At 35.7% G+C, this 21,401-nt stretch overlaps 1 protein-coding gene across 1 annotated transcript in view; it reads left to right on the plus strand.

The window, feature by feature from the left end:
* Positions 1-21,401, plus strand: part of LOC102759493 (ankyrin repeat and sterile alpha motif domain-containing protein 1B) — a 553,884-nt gene that overhangs the window by 255,886 nt on the left and 276,597 nt on the right. Inside the window, exon 12 of the mRNA XM_015567586.1 lies at positions 17,128-17,308. Coding sequence (XP_015423072.1) covers positions 17,128-17,308 — 181 coding nt within the window. The remainder of the gene's footprint in view (positions 1-17,127; positions 17,309-21,401) is intronic.

Consider the following 21,401-nt stretch of genomic DNA (forward strand, 5'->3'; position numbering starts at 1 on the left):
ATGGTAGGTGCCTCTCCTGCCTCCTCAGCAGCACTAAGGATGTCCGACTGCAGCTTAGGCCTTCTCCCCGCTGGCAAGTGGGCATCCCCCAAGGACTCCCAGGCTGCCAGTGTGATGTCTGACTGCCAGCTTAGGCCCAATCCCCCAGGGAGTGGGCCTAAACCAGCAGGCCTAAACCAGCAGGTGGTCATCCCCCAAGGGATCCCAGACTGCGAGAGGCACAGGCCAGGTTGAGGGGTCCCGCTGAGTGCACAAATTTTTGTGCACCAGGCCTCTAGTTAATGAATAAAATCACCATCATTCTTTATAGATGCCATGCCAATCATATGCCAGTAGAATATTATTCATCCTCATTTCTTTTGATGAAACTCTGGCTGTATTTACCCACATTGCAAATGGGGAATGATTTATTGCTGACCCTTTCTACATGTAAAAAAAAAATTCATCTCCTTTTCTAAGCATAAAATCTGATTCTCTGAATTTTGTGCCCACAATGCCCTTTACAGCAGCAGACTTTATTAACAGACTTTATTAAATGGTTTTGTTTTCTTTTATGTGGTTATTCAGGTTTTTTATTCCGCATACATAAAAATCTCGGTGGGTTCCATTCTTTGGCATGTCTTTCTCCCTAGAGCATTTATAGGCAGTCTGAATAAGAATGCATACATGGAAATTTCTCTGGGAAAAATTTCCTTAAAAAATAAAATATCTAGAAACTAGCGCTGGCATTATTGTCTTAAATGTCTTCAATGCGGATTAGAATTTGAAACCTAATCTCATCCCTTGTTATTGACTTGCACTGGGTAAAGTTAAAGGCCTGCAGTAGTTACCTCTGCCTCTCAATTCATGGGAACCTGTTTGACTGCGTGATGAATAGTAGACCTAATATATGCATCTGAAGTTGATCACTTCAACTTCCTACTCTTGCCTGTTCTAAAATTCTGGAATTTAGCTATGAATGTACCACAGAGCACATTGTTACTTTATTTGCTTATTTATTTAGTAAACAGAGTTGAGTGCTTATTGGATGCTGGGCATCATAAAATAATATTTACATATAAAAATGACCTCAAAGAACCTTTAATCGACTGCGGGAGACTGTGTTCTAAAGAGATAACATTTAGATTTTCACTGATGGAATTCATTGATTGAATGAATAATCCCAGGGATTATTGTGAGATTTCTCTCAATCTACATTCATTCCCTGTGTATTCTCATCCAGTTCCAGGCCTTTAAATGCTGTCTATATGCCGATGACTCCTAAATTTCTATCTCCAGCCCCGACCACTTCCCTGAACTCAGGCTCATATGTAGCCAGCTACCCTAAATCTCAAATAAATGTCTAAAAAGCATTTTAAGCTTAACATGTGTGGCACTAAACTTTGCATTTCAGTTCAGGGCAGCACAGGGTAAAGAAATTGATCCCATTCTTGATTCTTTTCTTCTTCTCACACTGTCACATCTGGTCCATCAGAAAACCTTTTAGGGCCGACAATTCTCAACTATGGTTCAAGACCCCTTGGCAGTCTCAAAGACCCTTTCAGGAGGTCTGTGAGGTCAAAACTGTTTTCATAATAATACAAACATATGTTTTCCTTTCCACTTTTATTTGTACAAGTGCTTGATGGAGTTTTCCATTGTTGCGCGATGATATGCAATGACATCATAGCTCTGATGGCTAATGAAATGTGCATTTGGATTCCTATGTTTTTAAAAGTATCTCAGTTTTAATTTTTAATATACTAAATAGTTAAAGATATTACCCCCCTGTATGAAAACTCTTTAGTGTTTCCAGTAATTTTTAAGGATATGAAATGGTCCTGAGATTTTAAAAAATGTTTGACAATTGTTCCTCTAGTTTTCTTTTCAAAATATATCTTGAATCAGGACCCTCTGACCATCTCTCCTCTGCCGCTATCATATAAACCATTAATGCTCTTGCCTGGACTTTTGAAAAAGCCTCTCACTCTGTTTCCTGGCAATGACTGTTGTGCCCTTATTATTCTTTTACAAATTGGCAGGTGGACTTACATAAATCAGATCATGTGATTCATCTGCTAAACTTCCAATGTCTTCCCATCTCACTCAGACTAAAATCATACATCACCTTATGTAATTTGACTCTCTCTTTAACCTCTTAATCGATCTCCTGTCAGCCTCCACGTAGCTCACTTTACTCCAGCCACGCCATCTTTTCTACACTGCCTCAGATAGGTCAGACAGTCCCTGCCTTATGTTTTTGATACTCATCATGGACTTGTCTGGAATGCCCTTCTCCCACTGACTTATGTGGCTCATTATCTTTCTTCCTTCAGGTCATATTCAGATGCCACTATGAGGAGGCCTTCTCTGACCACTGAATATAAAGTAGCCGCAACTTCACGTTCTAGCTCCTTTAGCTAGTTTTCCTCTGTAACATATTTTAAACCTGATTTAGCATTTATGTGTTGGTCAATACCTTTCCCACTCGAATGGATGTTCTATAAGAATAAGAACAATGTACTGTTATGTTTATTATATGCTCAATCCTAGAACAGCACCTAGTACATAATCGGTGCTCAATAAGTATAATTTTAATTAACAGAGGATGGTTGGGTAAAAGCCAGGGAAGGCAATTCTAGGAAGAGGGTACACAAATGGAGCTTTATATTTGAATAGAAATTAGATAGATAAAGTGGTATATACACTGTCCAGGGAGCACAATAGAATGAGCAAGGCTTTTATAGATTTTTTACTTAATGCTGTGCCAAATTCACCATAGGGTATTCTAATAAATCAAGAAGTCCCAACCACATATTCTACCGTCTTCCCCTCAATCAGAATGTCTCAATATCTGTGAAGTACTCATTCTGAGTGGTGTTTCTGGAGTCAAAAATGTTCCAGTGGTCAAATGTATTAGGGAATTACAGGGTTAAACACTTTTCTGCACTGAAGGATTTTTCATAGCCTTCCCCCAGTTCCACCCTTGGAAACCCATTATTATTTTTCACAACTAGTGATCCACAACACACAATTTGGGAAACATGATATAGGTCACTTGATATGCTTCTTTATAGCTGACCCCAGCAGTTCCATTCTGGTTTGATTTTTCCACTCATTCTGCACAAATTTACACTGTTGAGAAGGGGACATGATGAGTAAGCAATAAATCTGTGTCATTCATTTAGTCTGTTACAGAATGGTATCTATACATTACTTACTTAATTCTCTGAGCAATCATATCAGATAATAGAGCCATTATAATTTCTATTTTATGTCTGAAGAAAAGTAAAATAAGTATACTGTACCCTGTTGAAAAACAAGTTTTAAATCAATGGTGTTAAATCCCTAAAACTGAAAAACAAGTAATTAGAAGGACCTATATTTTTCACTATAATACAGTATTATGTTAGCATCATTATATTTTACATTGATTGAATTCAATTCAATAAGTTTGTTTCAAGCACTATATTAGTCACTGTGAGGAATAAAAATGTTGACATCATTGTTTGAGTTTGGTATACAAATTAACTGCGCTGTTTTACTTTCTTTCCCAGATTCAGAACCAGTTAAGAGATATGATACAGGAGTTAGACAAATTAAAATAAAATGTCATAATTTTTATTTTTACTGTAGAACTGATTGGACAATATTATTCTGGATATGTAGCTAAATGTGCTTGCTGTAACTTTGCCCTGGAATTAAACACACATCACAGCCATCTACAAGGTGGTTTTGATACAGGAGAGCAGGGATGTATAGATTATGCTGACACGTTGGCTCTGTAGAGGAGAAACCCAGAAGGGGCAGAGCCTGGAATGCTTACTTCTTTCCCCAAAGACATTTTGCAGCTGAGCAATTCTCACTCCATGGGGAGATATGAGTGAAGGGAGAATAGGCCAAGAATGTTACTCTGATGGAATTACCTTTCTTGTGGAAACATGAGGCCAGAGAGGACAAATTCAGCTTAACATGATAATAAAGTATGTTTTATTTGGTCAAGTAGCCTAGCGTGTTTGGATAATAAAGCTCACCATACTTATTTGCCATGACATCAGCTTACTTACTCCAAAAACATCTCTGTTTTCATTATATTAATGGTACTACCATCTAATCGGTTTTCCAAACCAGAAATTTGAGTTGCCCTAGAGCCTTCCCTTTTCTTCTCTCCCTAGCTACTTGTAAATAGCAAACCAAACCATCTCAATTCTGTTTCCTTAGTATCTGCCAAAGCTTTCCTCTTTTCTTTGTTCCCACTGCAAACGTTTTAATTCACCTGCTCTTGACTTGATTATTGAAATAGCTTCTATAATGGCTCCCTTGCTGGCACTCTCATCTGCTCTAACTTATCTTCTACATTTCTCACAGTAATTTTCATGTTTTAATATTATTATTTTGAAACAATCAAAAAGTTACAGCAAAATTAGAAAACAATATAAAGACCTTTTTGCCTGGAATTATTTGTAAATTGCTGATCCCATCAGCTCCAAATACTTTGGCATGTTATTGCTTACGAACGTGGACATGTATCCTTAACCAGAAAACAAAATCAGATATTGAACTTTGGCATGTTACTAGCATTGAATCCTATAACCCGATTCAAATATCACCAGTTGTCATAATAATGTTTTATGGCAATAAGATCCCATCCAGAACCATACAGTATGTCTAGTTCTCATCTCATTTGACCTGGAACTATTCCTCAATCTTTTCTAGACTTTAAAACCATGACGCATTTGAAGATAACAGGTCAGTTACTTTATAGAATGTCCCTCCATTTGGGCACAAGCTAGGCTGAGGGACACCACCCCGCCCCCCGCATGAATATCATGCACCGGGCTTCTAATATGACATAAATTTCCATGACATGATAGTGTTTTATTCCAAAGGAATTCCTATGTATTGTAAAGGGTGTCCCAAAATTCACGCAAGAAGTAATTTTAATAGAAAACACAGGTTTATAATTAAAAATTGTAATTTTTTAATTGATTCATAAAGTATACAGTATAGGGTTATGTATGGATTAGCACATCGGGTAAATGGCCTCCACAGCTTTGCTGGCACATATGCAAAGCCGTGGTCTTCATTGGTCTTCATTGTCCCTGCGCCTGGGCCATAATTGGTACTTGGTAATGCTTATCAAATTGAAGGAATTGAAATCAAAGGGCAACAGATATTAGAATCTGATTCAATAAACCAAGTAAAATTAGGCTTTTATTTGTTGTTGTTGTTGTTGTTGTTAATGCTCACACAAATTCAAATTTTGCGTGAATTTTGGGACACCCTTTACTTATTCTTAAAACTTCATATCATCTTAAATTCATCCATATAAGTATTTGTACTGACACATCTTTCTGGTTTGAACCTTAACCTCTTTTTTCTATCTACTATTTATTTATTTCTTGGTAGTAACCCTCATCACAATTGCTTTTACATATACAGGGGTGGGCAAACATAGGTGTACAGTTGTGAATACATGAAACAGAGTTTATTCTTATGTCACTACATATTAATTATTGTATTATTTTCCATATGAACTACTGTAAAACTACTTTTGCCCACCCTGTACTTTGGATAAAATGATCTTTTAAACTGTAATTTTCTTACTTACTAAACCAAAAAAGGGGGTACCATTATTTTTATTATATAGGAAGACATTTGGGGTAATTGTAGAGAAAAATAGAGCATAGTGCAATGGAAAGTGTATGCATTGCTTTGAAGTGTTGAGAGGGCTAAACTGTAAAACTGTCTTTGAAAGTTACTGAGTATCCTTTGAGAAGTCTCAATTTCCTAATCTGTAAAATGTGGTAAATAATATTCACTTTTGCAGTGGTTGTATTTGCATGAAAAGTATATTGTAGGATGCCCGGCACAGCATGAATTTAATGAGAGGTATTATTAGTAATGATGTAAAGTAAGAATTGGAAAGCAGAATGACTTTTGGTAGGTTAAAAAGCAATGCATACTGCACATTTATTTGTAAAAAAATTCTTTGCTCTCATGTACACAGTAGCATATGCTTCCTGCTTTGGCTGCTCAAAACATACCTTCTATAAATCATTATACAATTACCTCCTGCTGTTCTTAAGCAGAAATTGAAAAAAGAGAGAAAGACACAAATTGCCTATATCAGGAATGAAACAGGGAATATTACTACAGACTCTATAGTCACTAAAAGGTCAATGAAGGAATATTGTAAACCACTCTACCCATATAAATTTGACAATTTAGCTTAAATGAATAACAAACTAGCACAATTCACCCAATATGAAAAAGATAACATGAATAGTCCTATAGGTATTAAGGAAATTGAATTCGTAATTTATAAATCTTTCAAGAAAAACAAGTTGGTTTTGCTGGAGAATTATAACAGATATTTGAGGAAGATTTTTTTTTTAATCTTCACCCAAGGAGTGAAGATATTTTTTTCATTGATTTTTTTTGAGAGTGGAAGGGATGGGAGAGAGGGAAAGACAGAAATAGAGAGAGGAAAGAGAGACACTGATGTAATTGATTGCCTCCCTCACGCACCCTGACCTGTGGTGGGCATGGAACCTGCAACCCCCAACTGCACAGGCCTATGCTTTAATCGCTTAGAAACACTGGTCAGGGCTTAAGGAAGATTAAGTTCAATTTTAAACATTTTTTTTTTCCTGAAACAAGGGAGGAACTTTGCAATTCATTTATGAAGCTAGTATCTCCCTAATACCAAAATCAGACAGTACAAAGCAAAACAAAAATACTAAAAATGCCCAATAACACAAAAAGCAAATACCACAGAGCAGTATCCCTCATAAATATAGACACAAAATTTCTTAATCTATTAGTAAGTAGAATTCAGCAAGATATAAAAAGCATTATATACCATGACCAAGTGGAGTTGATTCCAGGGATATAAGACTGGTTGAAACTTAATGAAGAAAGCCACATGATTATTGAAGCAGATCAATTGAAGCAGAAAAAGCCATCAACAAAATTCAAGATCCATTCATGATTTTTAAATGTATTTTTATTGATTTCAGAGAGGAAGAGAGCGGGAGAGAGAGAATCATTGATCAGCTGCCTTCTACATGCTCCCTACTGGAATTGAACCTGGGACCCTTCAGTCCACAGGCCGATCGATGCTCTATCCACTGAGCAAGACCAGCTAGGGCCATTCATGATTTAAAAAAAAAATCTCAGAAAAATAGAAACAATGGAGAAGTTCCTCAACTTGATCAAGATCATCTATAAAAATTCTATAGCTAATATTTAATGGTGAAAATTTGAATGCTTCTCCTCAGAATAGAAACAAAATAAAGATGTTCACTCACACATCATTGTTATTTAACATAGCACTGAAGTTCTGGCTGTGCAATGAAAAGAGGAAATAAAAGGCATAAGGCATGTGGATTGGAAAGTAATAAATAAAACTGTTCCATTTGCAAATGACATAATTGTCTAGGTAGGAAATCTCAATGAATCTACAAAAAATCTTCTACTAATAAGTTAATTCAACAAGGTCACAGGATGAAAAATAAACATTTAAAAAATCAATTGCATTTCTATAAATTAGCAATAATCATGTGGACACTGGAATTAAAAATACAATATAATTTATAGTCAACATACAAAGCAAAGAAAAATCTACCAAAACATGTATAGGATTTGTGTACAAAAGTACAAAATAGTGGTGAAAGATATAAAAAATGCAAATAAGTATATAGAGAGTGTTTATGGATTAGAAGACTCAATAGTAAAGATGTAAATTCTCCCCCAATTGATATACAAATTTAATGTACTTTCTCTCAAAATCTCAGCAACATTGTTTAAAGATATATACAAGATTATTCTAGAATTTACATAGAAATATAAAGGAATTGGGATAACTAAAACAATTTTGGAAACAAGAATAAACTGGGCCAAAACCGGTTTGGCTCGGTGGATAGAGCGTCGGCCTGCGGACTGAGGGGTCCCGGGTTCCGTTCCGGTCAGGGGCATGTACCTGGGTTGCGGGCACATCCCCAGTGGGAGATGTGCAGGAGGCGGCTGATTGATGTTTCTCTTTCATCGATGTTTCTAACTCTCTATCTCTCTCCCTTCCTCTCTGTAAAAAATCAATAAAATATATTAAAAAAAAAAGAATAAACTGGGAGGAACTGGTCTGCCCAATGTTAAGATTTATTTTATAGTTACAGTATTCAATACTCTATTAGCAAAGGGATGGGCACAATGGAACAGAAAAGAGAACCCAGAAATAGACCTACACAAATATGCCCAACTGATATTTGACAGAGGTGTCAAAGCAATTCAATGGAGAAAAGATAGCCTTTTCGACAAATGGTGTTGGAGCAATTGGGCATCCATAGGCCAATATCTGTCCTAAGTCTCACACCTTAAACAAAAATTAACACAAAGGGATAACTGACTTAAATGGGAAATGTAGAATTAGAAAACTTTTAGAAAAAAATGATAGGAGATACTTTTTTGGATCTAGAGCTAGGTAAAGTGCTCTTATACTATAAAACAAAAACATTATCCGTAAAAGGACAAATTGACAAATTGTGCTTTCTCAAAATTAAAAATGATTGCTTCATGAAAAACTGTTAAGTGATGAAAAGACAAGTGGAGACTGGAGAAAACATTTGTGCACCACACACGTGCAGAGTAAGTTTCTAAAATATATAAAGAATACTCAAAACTAAACAGTCATATAAAAAACAAGCAATCCAATTAGAAAATGGGCCAAAGACACAAAGAGACATTTACCTACAGAGGATATACAAATGGCAAATAAGCACATGAAAAGATGTTCAACATCACGAACAATTAGAGAAATGCAAATTAAAACCCCAATGAGCCATCACTACATCTATCAGAATGACTAAAATAAAAAATAGTGACACCACCAAATGCTGGCAAGTATATGGAGAAACACATACATTCCTTGTGGAAAGTGAAATGGTACAGTGACTCTGGAAAAACAGATATTTGAATATTTGAATACCTAGTTCAAAAAAATGTTTTTTTTGCAAGAAAGTCATGACTGTTTTAATGCTGGGAGAAGCTTCTCTGAGAATCAACTTCATGATTTGGAGGTAAAAAAACACTCTCAGGTTTTTAATATCTATATTCAGTCCACAGCAACAACACTTTTATTGAATAAAATTAGAATAAACCCCCAAACTTCTAATACCCATTCATGTCTCTCTCTCTCTATATATATAGTATTTCCAATTCAGGTTTGAATAACTTGTATGAAGAAACTCACTCATATGAAGAAACATATTACATATTTTTCATTTTAAAAATTTTAGACTCATACTTATGTATGTTAAATACTACAGATGTATTAACAGTTTTATAATTTGTTTCTTTCAATAGAAGATGAGACTATATGTTAATCCATAGCCAAGTATCTCTATATAAAAATGAAATGAATTAATAGAGAAAAGCATAAAATATAAAGATTTTAAAAATTTCTGCCTTTCAACACTGAATAACTGTAGGGCTTAATACACAGTTGAATTAGATTTCATTTGTTCCTGTGTTCCACCTACCTGTATTTTCTTCAGTACCCTTTAAAACAATGATTTAAAAAAAATCAGTGCTGTCAGTAGACTGGAGAGTAGGAAAATTGCCCATTGATATAAATATGAGAAACTCAAGAGCTATTAGGCTCTTGTTCTACCTGTACTTTATGTTGCTTCTTTTTGCTTTATCTATAGTGTGGTGTCCAGGGGGTGAGGGTATAAGGGGGATGCAATTTAAAATTCCATATAACTGGGTTTTAGTTTCAGCTCTCCCATTTGTTAACTGTGAGACTATCTCTAAATCTCAAGTTCACTGCAAAATGGAAAGAATAGCTACTTTCAGTACCAATCTTATAGGCTTAAATGAGATAACAAATTTTAAGTTCCTAGAAGTGTGTTACCCCCTCTTGGGTACTTGATATTTGCTCACACCCACTTTTGCCTGTCTATGTTTGTCCATAATCTATATAGCAAAGGAATGGTATTTTGTATACCTGACGATAAGAAGTTCCATATCTTCAAAATAAGCCTTAATCATATCAACTATTATATTCGTGACCAAAATAAAAACAAACACACACAAAAAACTGTATTCCATATTAAGGCTTTTTTCCCTTTTACTGAAAAGAAGAAAATATTATTTTCCATTTGTATGACATGTGAATAAAAGTTTAATAATATTTACCCCTACTGAGTAGTCTAGATTCCCTCCCTCTCTATATAGGTTTAAGAGTGATTAAGACAGAGAAATAGGAGAATTCTAGCTCAAGATGGCGAACTGATTCCAACTGTTTACATCTTCTCTCTCCTGAAATGCTATTAAAATGGTAAAATATGTATACAAATAAGAATAAGTCCATAGCAGTGATGAAAACCAGAGTGGAACTATCAGAGGCATTTGGGAACTTCTGAAAGAAGTTCAACTGAAAAGAGAGAAACCAAGGCCAATGAAAAAGTACATAACCTCTGAGAAAACAGAGTTAATGCAAGAAAAATATTATAATCACTATCCTCGGGAAGATTTGAGAAGTTCTTGAATTCATAAAATTAAGAAGAGGCTATTTTTTAAAATGGAATTTTTTAAAAATTAAGAATAGGATCATTAGACTAATGATATATTGTCATGGGGATGTAAAGTACAGCATAGGAAATATAATCAATAATGTTGTAATAACTACGTATGAAGTCAGGTGGAGGCTAGACTTATTGGGGGAACACTTTGTAAGTTATACAAAAAAAAAATAGGATCATTACACCTAAAGTCATAAAAAAAATGCCTAAAAGTTTCGTGCCTTATCTTATTTTTTAACTGATGTAGCTCCAGAGCCTACAATAGTGTCTGAAACATGGCTGATGGTCACTAGTACTTTTCTGAACAAATTAATGGGAGTGGTTTAGAATACCAAATTATAGAATACTCCCAATATATAAAAAAAAGGAAGGGTCAAAGAAATCCAAAAGCCATTTACTAAAAGTTCTAGAAGTAGGAGAAGTCACAACAGTAATTGAGAGAGTGTGGTATTAGCACAGGAATAGACAAGTAGATCAATGGGAATGTAGTAGAGTCCAGCAATGTAAAGCCAGTCATATTTGGAAATTTAGTGTAATAAAGTAGCATTTCAGATCAGCGAATATATGACGGTATTAGCTAGTAGGCTATCATTTTGGGGAAAAATAATTAGAATTGAATTTTTTACCATATACCAGATACACAAAATATTCTAGGTTGATAAAAATTCTAAAAGAAAATACTACTGGTCTAGCTTCCCATTTTTTACAATGCCACCTCCATCTCAGGTTTGGAAAGTATTTAAGAAAGGATCTAATTTATTACCATTGACTTGACATAATTTATCAATGGTCCAGTGTTTGGATGGAAAGTCTATCATTTCTACGTATGTTTATGGATGTCACTTGCTAATTTTTTGACTTTCAGCCATCTTCCCTTGGAAGTCATTCTGAACTTGAGTTTTGCTTGAATAATTTAATACCACCATTGACTTTTTCTAGCACCACTTTGTCTTTGTACTGACACGAGAATGTCCCTCTAGTCCTACTTGACATTTTATTAGGAGGTTGATGAGGTCCCTTTATAATGAAATTAAGTGAATTCAAATGATTTTAAATCCAAGTAAGTGGATTTAAAAATGTCCATTAGTTTAAGTAATTTGAAAATAACGGAGGAAACATACAAGTGGATATTTGAAAGTTACATTCCAATCCAGAAAACACTTGAAAGTAAATGCACACATTGCCTAGATCTTACCCTCATTAGGGGTTGGGTGTTCTTATTTTACTCATAAATGAATCATATCTGTCTCAGTTGCAGAAATGCCATGAAATTATTAAGGTTGTATCAGAATATATCAGTTCATTTACATCTTTACCGAATGTAAAGAGATTCTATGGTAATTGGTTCTGATTAAGAGAACCCAAAGTAAGGGTAGGAAATGCATGCCGTTCTGTATGTGACACCATTAAATTCGCACATTACTCTTTTTAAGGTAATAACCTAAGATGGCACTGGCTTCATGGATGTGGGACCAGTGCAGTCTGAATGGGCATCACTCTCAGACGGGCCTCATGCTTGGGGTTTAATGCTCCCGGTCAACTGTCTAAATTTCTGAATGATTTTTACCTCTAATTTGTTTTCTAAGTGAAGCCTGTGTGAACATGGAGCCTGTGCTGGGGCTTGGAGCCATGGCTCATCTGTGGTTCACCTCCCACCATCTCCTCACCTTATCAGGCGTGTTCTTAGCAGTGAGACCCTGAACATGGGGAGGATAGAGATGGGGTGCACATGCTAAGTTGCAGGACAGAGCCTGTGGGTGCCTGTGAGAGTCTGCTCTCATCCTGTGAGTGTCCCAGTGCCCAAGGGAATGAGACATTAAGTAGCAACTAAGACCACATGACAGATCTAGAAAGAGACCATGGTGTTGTATGAAAGGAGAGAAGGTTAGCACTCCCCTTGACAAGGATGGAAGAGGCTCTCGGGCCTAACAACACGCATACGGTTAAGGCATTGCCACCTACTCTTAGAAAGAGACCATGGAAGAAAGGAAAGCTTGGTTTTATATCTGCTTTTGGAACAAGGGGCCCCACATCTTCACGTTGCCCTGGTTCCAACAACTGTATGGAGCTGGTCCCGACTCTTTCATTTGTGTATCTGTTCAATTTCAGCTCCTCAGAGACATTTCCTAATCACCCTATCACAGGGGTGACCCACTTTTCCTGTAAAGGACCAGAGAATAAAGTAGTTCAGGCTTTGTGGGTCATAGAGCCTCTGCTGTAACTGCTCAGCTCTGCTGTGATAGTATGAAAGCAGCCATACACCAGATATAATGAATGGGCATGTATATGTTCCAATAAAACATTATTTATGGACACTGAAATTTGAATTTCATGTAATTTTCACCTGCCATTAATATTATTTTTCCTTTGCCCCTCCTCCCCAATCATTAAAAAATAGTCAGATCTGTAGTTTGCTGATTCTGGTTAAGTAAATATGTGTGGGAGCAAGTCCTTGGGAAAGTAGGGAGAGATGAGCGCTGGACCACAGGCAAGGGAGGGAGATGTTTTAGAGGAGAAGTTACAATGAACACAAGTGCAACTCATTTTACAAATTGAAACTTGGCAAATTCCATTTGTAATTTTAATGTTTTCGTGAAAACACTTTTCTTTCTTATACTGAATAGCTTGGTAGGGTTCCATCAGGATAGGTTTTTTTTAAGTGAATGTATTAAAATCAAAACAAGTATTCCAGGCCCATCTCCATTTTTAATAATGCTACTAGTTCTCTTTGTTCTTTCTCCCATTACTATTATTTCATTTCTCCACACAGATATTTCTTTAATCCTGCCATTGTGTTTTGTGTTTTGAGGCACCATTTACTTATGTCAAGATGTGAACACATGGCCTTTCCTTTTCTTTGAAGCCCTTCTGCTTGCTACTTATGTGATCTTGAGTAAATAATTTAACCTCTCTGATCCACTGATCCTGTGCTAGTTAGGCTAAGTAGTGCTAGCTGACACGACAGACGAACCCAGAATTGCAGTGGTTTAACATAAAGGAGGTTTTACCTCAACTTCTTAGAAGGTCCAATGTGGATTGAATGACCCTCCTTCATCTTGGAACTACATCATCTGCAGAGTAAGAGAGGGCTGGAGAAGGCTCACTTCTACAGACAGTCTATTGGTCAGAATTAGTTACCTATCACCAACCTAAGTGCACATAAGGCTTGGAAATAACAAGGAACCTATGTTTATAGTTTTGTTGAGCACTAAAATGGTCTCTTAGAACAGGGGTTGGCCAATGTTTTCTCTATAGGACCAGGCAGTAAATATTTCAGGTGTTGCAGATAATGTGACTTCTGTCTAAACTTAAAGTAAATGAATGGGCATAGATATGTTCCAGTAAAACTTGATTTTCAGCAACATGAGGCAGGCCAGATGTGGGCCAGAGGCCGTAGTTTGCTGATCCATATGATTCTTCCTTTTTATTACCTCAGATGCTCAAAGAGCTTTGGGCAATAACTCTCCTCTCTTTGTTCTTCAGACTGGGTAATAGCTGATGGACAGTTCTGAAGAGGTAAATAAGCATGGGGTCAGCTGATCACTGATCAATGGTTCCTTCCCTTCAATTTCTATTAGCTTATCTCCCTTTCTCCAGATATCTTATTTGAAGTTATGCTGCAGTGAGATCATAGCACTCTGCTCAAAGAAAGAAAGGGAAAAGGGAAAGTAAAATGTAGATTTGCATGACCATGCATTAGACAGTCTACACTGAGTCCTGAGAGCACACAAGCATACATCCTTCATGTTCCTGTGTAGGAATATATACATTTGTGTTTCCCATTAAAGAACTTATCTTCTGGTATTTACCCAAGCGAGAAATCTGTGAGCCACCCTAGACTCCTCCCTTAAAAATCAATCTTCCCATACAATCAGATGTCAAGACTAAAAAGCTAACCTCATTAGCATCTCCTAAAAACATCTGCTATCTCTAACCCTGTTGCCATTGCTTTACTTAGGATCTTGTTATGTCATGGCTGGAATTCTATAACATCCTCCTAATTAGTTTTCCTTCCTCAAGTCCAACCCTGACCAATCTATTCTCTAAATTGCTAAAGTAAGTTTATTAAAATGCAAACTCAGCTATCAAAACCTTGCTTGAAAATCATTCAGTGTTTTTTTTTAAAATGTTCACATTAAAGACCAAACTCATTGGCATGGCATTTAGAGCCCTTTATGATTTGGCCCCTGCAACTTACAATATCCCACGTCTTGAACCCACCACTACCTTCACGTACTCTGCACTATAGCCACCCCGACTATTTATAATTTGTATTTCCCTTCTCCCCATCCTCTTTTGTCTGCCTACCACATGTTTCCCACCTCTGTTTCATCAGAATTCAACTCAGCCACCAATCACCTGCTCATGGAGGTCTTTCCTGATTCCCTCCCTAAGTTAGAGACACACCTTTGGGTTCCCTTTATATTCTTTTCCTCCACTTGTCATAGTCCTTTTCACTCTATTATACTGAAGCATAATTCTTGGGTGGCTTGCCTCTTCCCTCATGCACCATTCCTTCTCCAACAAAAGTTTATCATCACCTGGACCAAAGAGACAATGTCTTTCTTATCTGTTCCTGTCACAGTACTTACCATGGCATCTGCAATTTAGTCACTCAGCAGATATCTGTAGAATGAATTCATGTAGCAAATATATATATATATATCCTGTTTCTTTTATTCTTTTATGCATAACAAATTGTGTTTGTATATAAATAGAACTTTGAGTGGTCCGGGTTCAAAAACATTTATTTAAGAAACCTTTAAACATAAAGAAGTCCTATGCATCAGTTAGCTTGACCTTTATAAAGTTTATGACAAGGAAAATTATAAAAATTTGGTTTATGGCCTGTTTACAAAGTGAAACAAAAACACAACATAACACAACACAATAAAACAAGACCAAGATAATGGGCATGGCTGTGTTTTTATTACAGCTAGTGTCATAGTTCATGACTTTGTTTTCTGTAAGAGAAAGTTTATTTAGAAAGTCACAGAGGTAGAAAAAGTGAGCTGTGGAAGAAATGGGTTCAGAGCTTAGGAGAAAGAGAAAGACAGGAAAATGTGCGTTGGGGCAAAGGTGTGGGCTGCTCCATTGAGAGCTGCCCGTAGTTTATGACATTTAATTGCTGTTATACAGTCTAGAGGAAAGAACACTGAATGTGAAACTGAGATTCAGCAGCTTCAAGGACAGACATTTCATGGAAACCATGACTGACATTGAACCCTGGTCTTTCATACTTTAAAAGCATCTGAGTCCTGTGGGTACTCATTAGAATTCCATTACTGAGTTGATGTGGCATAATAATAAATGACTTGCAGTTTCTTGTATAACAATATTTATGCCTCTCAACCTCTTTCATTAAAATATTGCAATGGTGAAAGAATAAATCATATTGTGATCATTTGTACCCTTTATGTAAAAAAAAATAACCTGTAAAACACAGATATTTTCAGTATCATTTAGTTTAGATTATAGACTAAATGATATCTACTTTAAAAACCAGGATCTGGAAGAGAGGGTAGCTGAAATATTATGCAAGAAAACAATCTTTGAAATATAGTGATTAAATTAATAGGTATTTGAGGGCAATGGAAACATTGACAAACCAAAAGTAACTTTGGGGAAATAAACTTATTGTAAAGAGATTGAAGTTAACCTCTTGTTAGTTATTGTGAGATCTTTACTATTTCAGTAATATGAGTGAGAAGAATAAAAAGTAAAAATACTTGAATTGATTCTTGGGAAATGCACACAATTCTGAGAGCCAAAAAGACTGCAATCTTTTTTTTTGAAGGACTACGTTAGAAGCTCTGCTGGCAGGGAAAAAGAGTGAGCATAATTAAAACTAAGGGGAAAAATAGAAAACTGCTATTGGGAATAATCCATTACTGACAAACAGTATAGATTATAGGTGTCATTACTCCATGATTTTAACTTTTATTTTAAATTGACTTTTCTTGCTATATGGGGATTAATTAAAACCCTTAAAAAATAAAATCAAAGTTTACCACAAATATCAAGCAGATTCTTGGATCCTGGAAAATGCTCTCTATGACTTCAATTAATTCTGATGATAGAATTTCAGCATATGGTACTTGGGGACAATATCTAATGCCACCATTCCTTGGCCTATATAAAGAATTTTAAAAAAATAGAATTGCCCTAATAATGCTTCAATGTCATGAGCTCCCTTTTATTGTTAGATTCTATAACCTCAGGGTCTGGCAAATGCCAGATGTTTCATAAATGTTAGTTGATTGAAAGGTGACTTATAATTGCAACTTTCCAAATTGATCATTTTTACATACTTCTGGAGAAACCTAACAAAGAGTCTAAATGATTTAATCAACTATGCCATTGTAGTTTTTCATTAAATATTTTTCATTATTTAATTTATTAAGGGATTATTTAGTGTCCTTCTGTAAAGCACAGTTATATTTTAAGTATAAATCCAGACAGTTTAACTGAAAAAAAAATCGTCACTTAGATTAAACTGATGGGGAGATGGGGCTAAAGATGAACATGGTCATATTAATGCTGTCATCATGCTCATTTATTTTAGCCTAAACAACGAACCTCTATTGTGTCTTCTCTGGATTTTCACCGCATGAATCATAACCAAGAGTATTTCGAAATCAACACGTCTACAGGGTGTACAAGCTTCCCTTCCAGCCCTCCTGTTAGTCCACCCACCTCTTCTGTGGGAACCGCAGAGGTCAAGAATGAGGGAACTGGCCATCCAGGTAAAGCAGTTCACTATATTTCTCAACTTAACTAAAGCCTTTATGAGTTAGATTCATTAAGAGGAATCCTTTGTACAAATTGTGCTGGGTTCTTTGATCACCTACATCTGAGGCAATGTAGGGCTTTATGATTTTTGTCAGAGTGTGGGTATAATATTCTTTCTGAATACATCAATGGCCTTCTAGGCATTAGATATTAAAGATGATGTTATAATGATATTATGATAAAATAATAGGGGTAAATACTACTATTTACCTCTCTCCACAGAGTGGTAGCAACTCATCAATATATGCCATCTAGCTCTGAAGCTAGAGACTTTGTTTGGCTCAAGGTTATCTGGGAAGATTAAATTGAACAGTGTGGTCTAAGTGGGATATCAATCTATTCAAATCAAAGTGAACGTAGAGAAGAGGGGTATGAAGAAATAAGCCTAGGGGTAAAGGGAAGATTAGGAAAGGAACCACACCCAGTAGTCAAACATCCCTGGTTCCATCCAATCAGATTTGCAACACTTCCTTTCTTGGGGGGGTAGGAGCTAATGACTGGTGGACAGAAATAGGAGAAGTGGGGCCTAAAGGATATCTTCTGTTTATATCTAATTGAAAGCAAGTGAACTATTCAACTACTTTTCTTCAAAGAGGTATTATTTTAAAACTCTCTCTATATAATTAATATGACTTTTAGAATCATAAATTATTGTACATGTGTGTATTTCATGTAATTATGTTCAAAATGAATGTGTGTAGAACTATATGAAAGAATACACATATTCTTATTTAAGTCCTTTATACTGGCTATGCTTTTAAGAACACTTTAAGAAGACTAAAATTATTTCAAAAATTTAGCCAGAGAATTATTTTCCCCTAGGAAAACAACTAAGATTTTAAAAAATAATGATTAATGGAAGTGGTGAGATTGATATTCTGTGGAAGCTATTCTTCAATCTTTCCATGGCAACCAGATATTTATAAAATGTAAATCAAAGCATGTCATTATCGTGCTTAAGATGCTAGATGGCTTCTCACTGAACTTAGAATAAAGTCCAACTCCTTACTGTGGCCAATGAAGTTCATTGTAACCTCGCTCCTAACTAGCTCTTTAACCTAACCTTTTGAAAACCTATCCTGGCTCACATGGGCTGTCTTTGCTAGGGGTTCTGGCTCTGGGGCTTTTGTACTTTGGCTCTTGCTGCCTAGAATCTCTGTGTTCAAATTTTTATGTAACTGAGTGTCACTTGGGTTTTGACTCAGATGTACTTCCTCATAGACGCTTTCCCAGGTTCCTTCAATATAATGATAATTATAATAACGATGCAAAAAGAGCAATAGTAATAATATTAATAAGCAATAGTATTTAAGCAAATGTTTAAATAATTTTCATAATGTTTTCAATATTAAATTTAACTTATAATTATTATAAATATTTAATGTCTTGAATTTAATATCTTTAATATTAAGAAGAAATAAGTATTTAAGCAAATACTTAACACTATGCTTCATACACTGTTTTAGGCATTTTATGTATAAACTCATTTAAACCTCATAACTGTTATATGAATTAGGTGTTATTTTTTATAGACAGTGTAACACAGGAAGAAGCTAAATAACTAAATAACAGCCCATAATAATAGAGCTGGACTTCAAACTTGGTGGTAGAGTCCATGTTCTTAAACATTTTTCAACATTGCCTCGTTACTTTGGCCAAATCATCCTGTGTTTTTTTCCAGAACCTATTTACTATCTAAAATTATATTGTTCACTTGTGTACTTACTTATTGTCTTCTCTCCTCTTTCTGGATTTGTGTTTTAGAATGGATGGGTCCCTGATACATTGTAGGCTGCCTCAATTTGTTTACTAACTATGAGACTGGACTTCTTACCTAGCTTTGAGACTTAACCTCTTTATGCTATAGATTTTATCTATAGAATTAAGTTAACAATTAATTAATTGGATTAGCTTGCCCTGTAGTGCAGTCATGCATGTAAAGTGATTAGTGCCGTGTCGGGTACATATTGTTAAATAAATGTTAGTAACTATTAGTAGTAGTCATTATGTTAATGAAACCTAGTATTATTCAGTGAGCATGGGCATTTAGTGTATGTCTGCCTTACACCAGATGCAAGTTTCCAGGAGAGGAGAGATGGGACATTATTTGTAAATAAAAGTGGTATGTGAACCCCAGGAAGGGTTGTTGGCAATTAACTCATAATTAATACTTAGTTGAATTACTCATTCCAAATTTTAAAAGTTGAAATGGGAAAAATGACACTGATACTTGCCTCTCGGGAAGTCTTTCTTAGCTTTACTTTACTGTGCTAATTGGTGTGTTTTTTTAATCATTAATTTTGAAAAATTTCAAAAATACTTTGAGATAGATAATATTTATTTATTTATGTATGTATTTATTTATTTATAAATTAAGAGTAAGAGAAGTTATGGGGCTAGTGTCCTCTCTCCACTCTGACCACCAGGGGGAGAGGATAAGAAAGACATCCTATTGCCGTCTGGATTTCAGTGGCACCATCCAAAATGTGAGGAGAAATGATCATTTTCCACACATTTCAGAATTGTTATTTTCAGGTCTGACCTTTGAACAGAACTAAAATCTAACCTTTAACAGTTGAAATAATTTCAAATAGCATACATGTTACTATGGTTTCCTAATGTAATATGTCACCTCCATGTTACATCAAAAATTTTAGAGTGGACTGATATTTAGTAATAATGAGTAAGGACAGATAGTGCTGATTGTTTTACATCAAAAAGTAAAACTTTTAGGTAGTTATTTATCCACTAGGAAATCTAGTATTTTATTATCTTACACATCGATGTTTTGCTATCGTTTGCATTTAAGAACCTGCACATGCAGGTGCTACCACATAGGATACATGGAAAGAGGATGAGTTCCAGTGTCAGTTCTATCATTGATTTCCTAGGTATTTTCCATCAAATCACTTGATTCCCTGAGAGAGGTGTTCCATACAGAATCACTCCCTCATGGTTCTCTTTCTGATCTTGACCACCACGGATCTCCTTCTTGTATGAACTTCTGAGTGATCTGAGAGCCTAGATGATAGAGTATTTCAGTCTAGTTGGTACCCCTAATGGTTGCCAATGTGTTCCTTTTCCTCAGGTAACAGTTTTTTTAAAATAGAGGTGGTGGAATTCTGAATCTTTTTGAAAGGTAGAAGCAACATTTTTTTGGATGGGTTAGGTGGTAGGGTATGAGAAAATGAAAGAGACCAAAGATGTGACTCAAGGATTTTGGGCCCTTTTGACTTCTGTAAGGATGGACTTCATATTAGTTGAGATGAGGAAGCTCAGTGTTGGACATTTTAATTTGAAATATTATTGTATGATCAAGTAGATAAGCTGAGTAGATAGTTGAGAGTGATTTTTTTAGTGGGATAAGGAAGGTTGGGAAGAAGCTATGTGATAATTTTATATTTATCCAATTAAGGGGTATCAGTTTTAAAAGACTAAGAATCAGTGCTTTAGCCCACAATGAGTGACCTGTGAGTTCTGAGTTCTTCAATGACAATGTCCTGGGCAGGTGTGCTGTGAATTGCTGAGGGGAAAGTAGCTAAGAATCACCAGTAATAAAAGATGCTTCCTCCATATGTAAAGTTGTTTCCAGAAAGCTCTATGAAGAATTTTGTTAACTAGCACTTTTAGACACCTGCTTAGGAATTTAACTACCCTAGATAAAGAATTACCGTATTTGCCGGCATATAAGACGACTGGGCGTATAAGACGACCCCCTAACATTTCCACTCAAAATACAGAGTTTGTTATATACTCGCCGTATAAGACTACCCCCTCTTCTGCACACCTTCCACACACCAAATAAAAGGTAAAACAATATCAGATTTGATTTTAACATTTTAATTTATATTCAAATGCTTATGACATGCAGGAAAACTGTCACAAGGCTGTATGTAATCAAACATATACATAAAACAGTGCAAGTTTATTACCGGTAAACATACCGGTAATTCACTAAAGAAAACACACTCTATAGACTGGTACCGTAGATGCTTCTCAGGAACACAGGCAAGCAGCCCACAACCTAGAGGGACTGTCAATGATAGA

This window comes from Myotis davidii, unplaced genomic scaffold, assembly GCF_000327345.1.
Source record: "Myotis davidii unplaced genomic scaffold, ASM32734v1 scaffold120, whole genome shotgun sequence".
NCBI lineage: Eukaryota > Metazoa > Chordata > Mammalia > Chiroptera > Vespertilionidae > Myotis > Myotis davidii.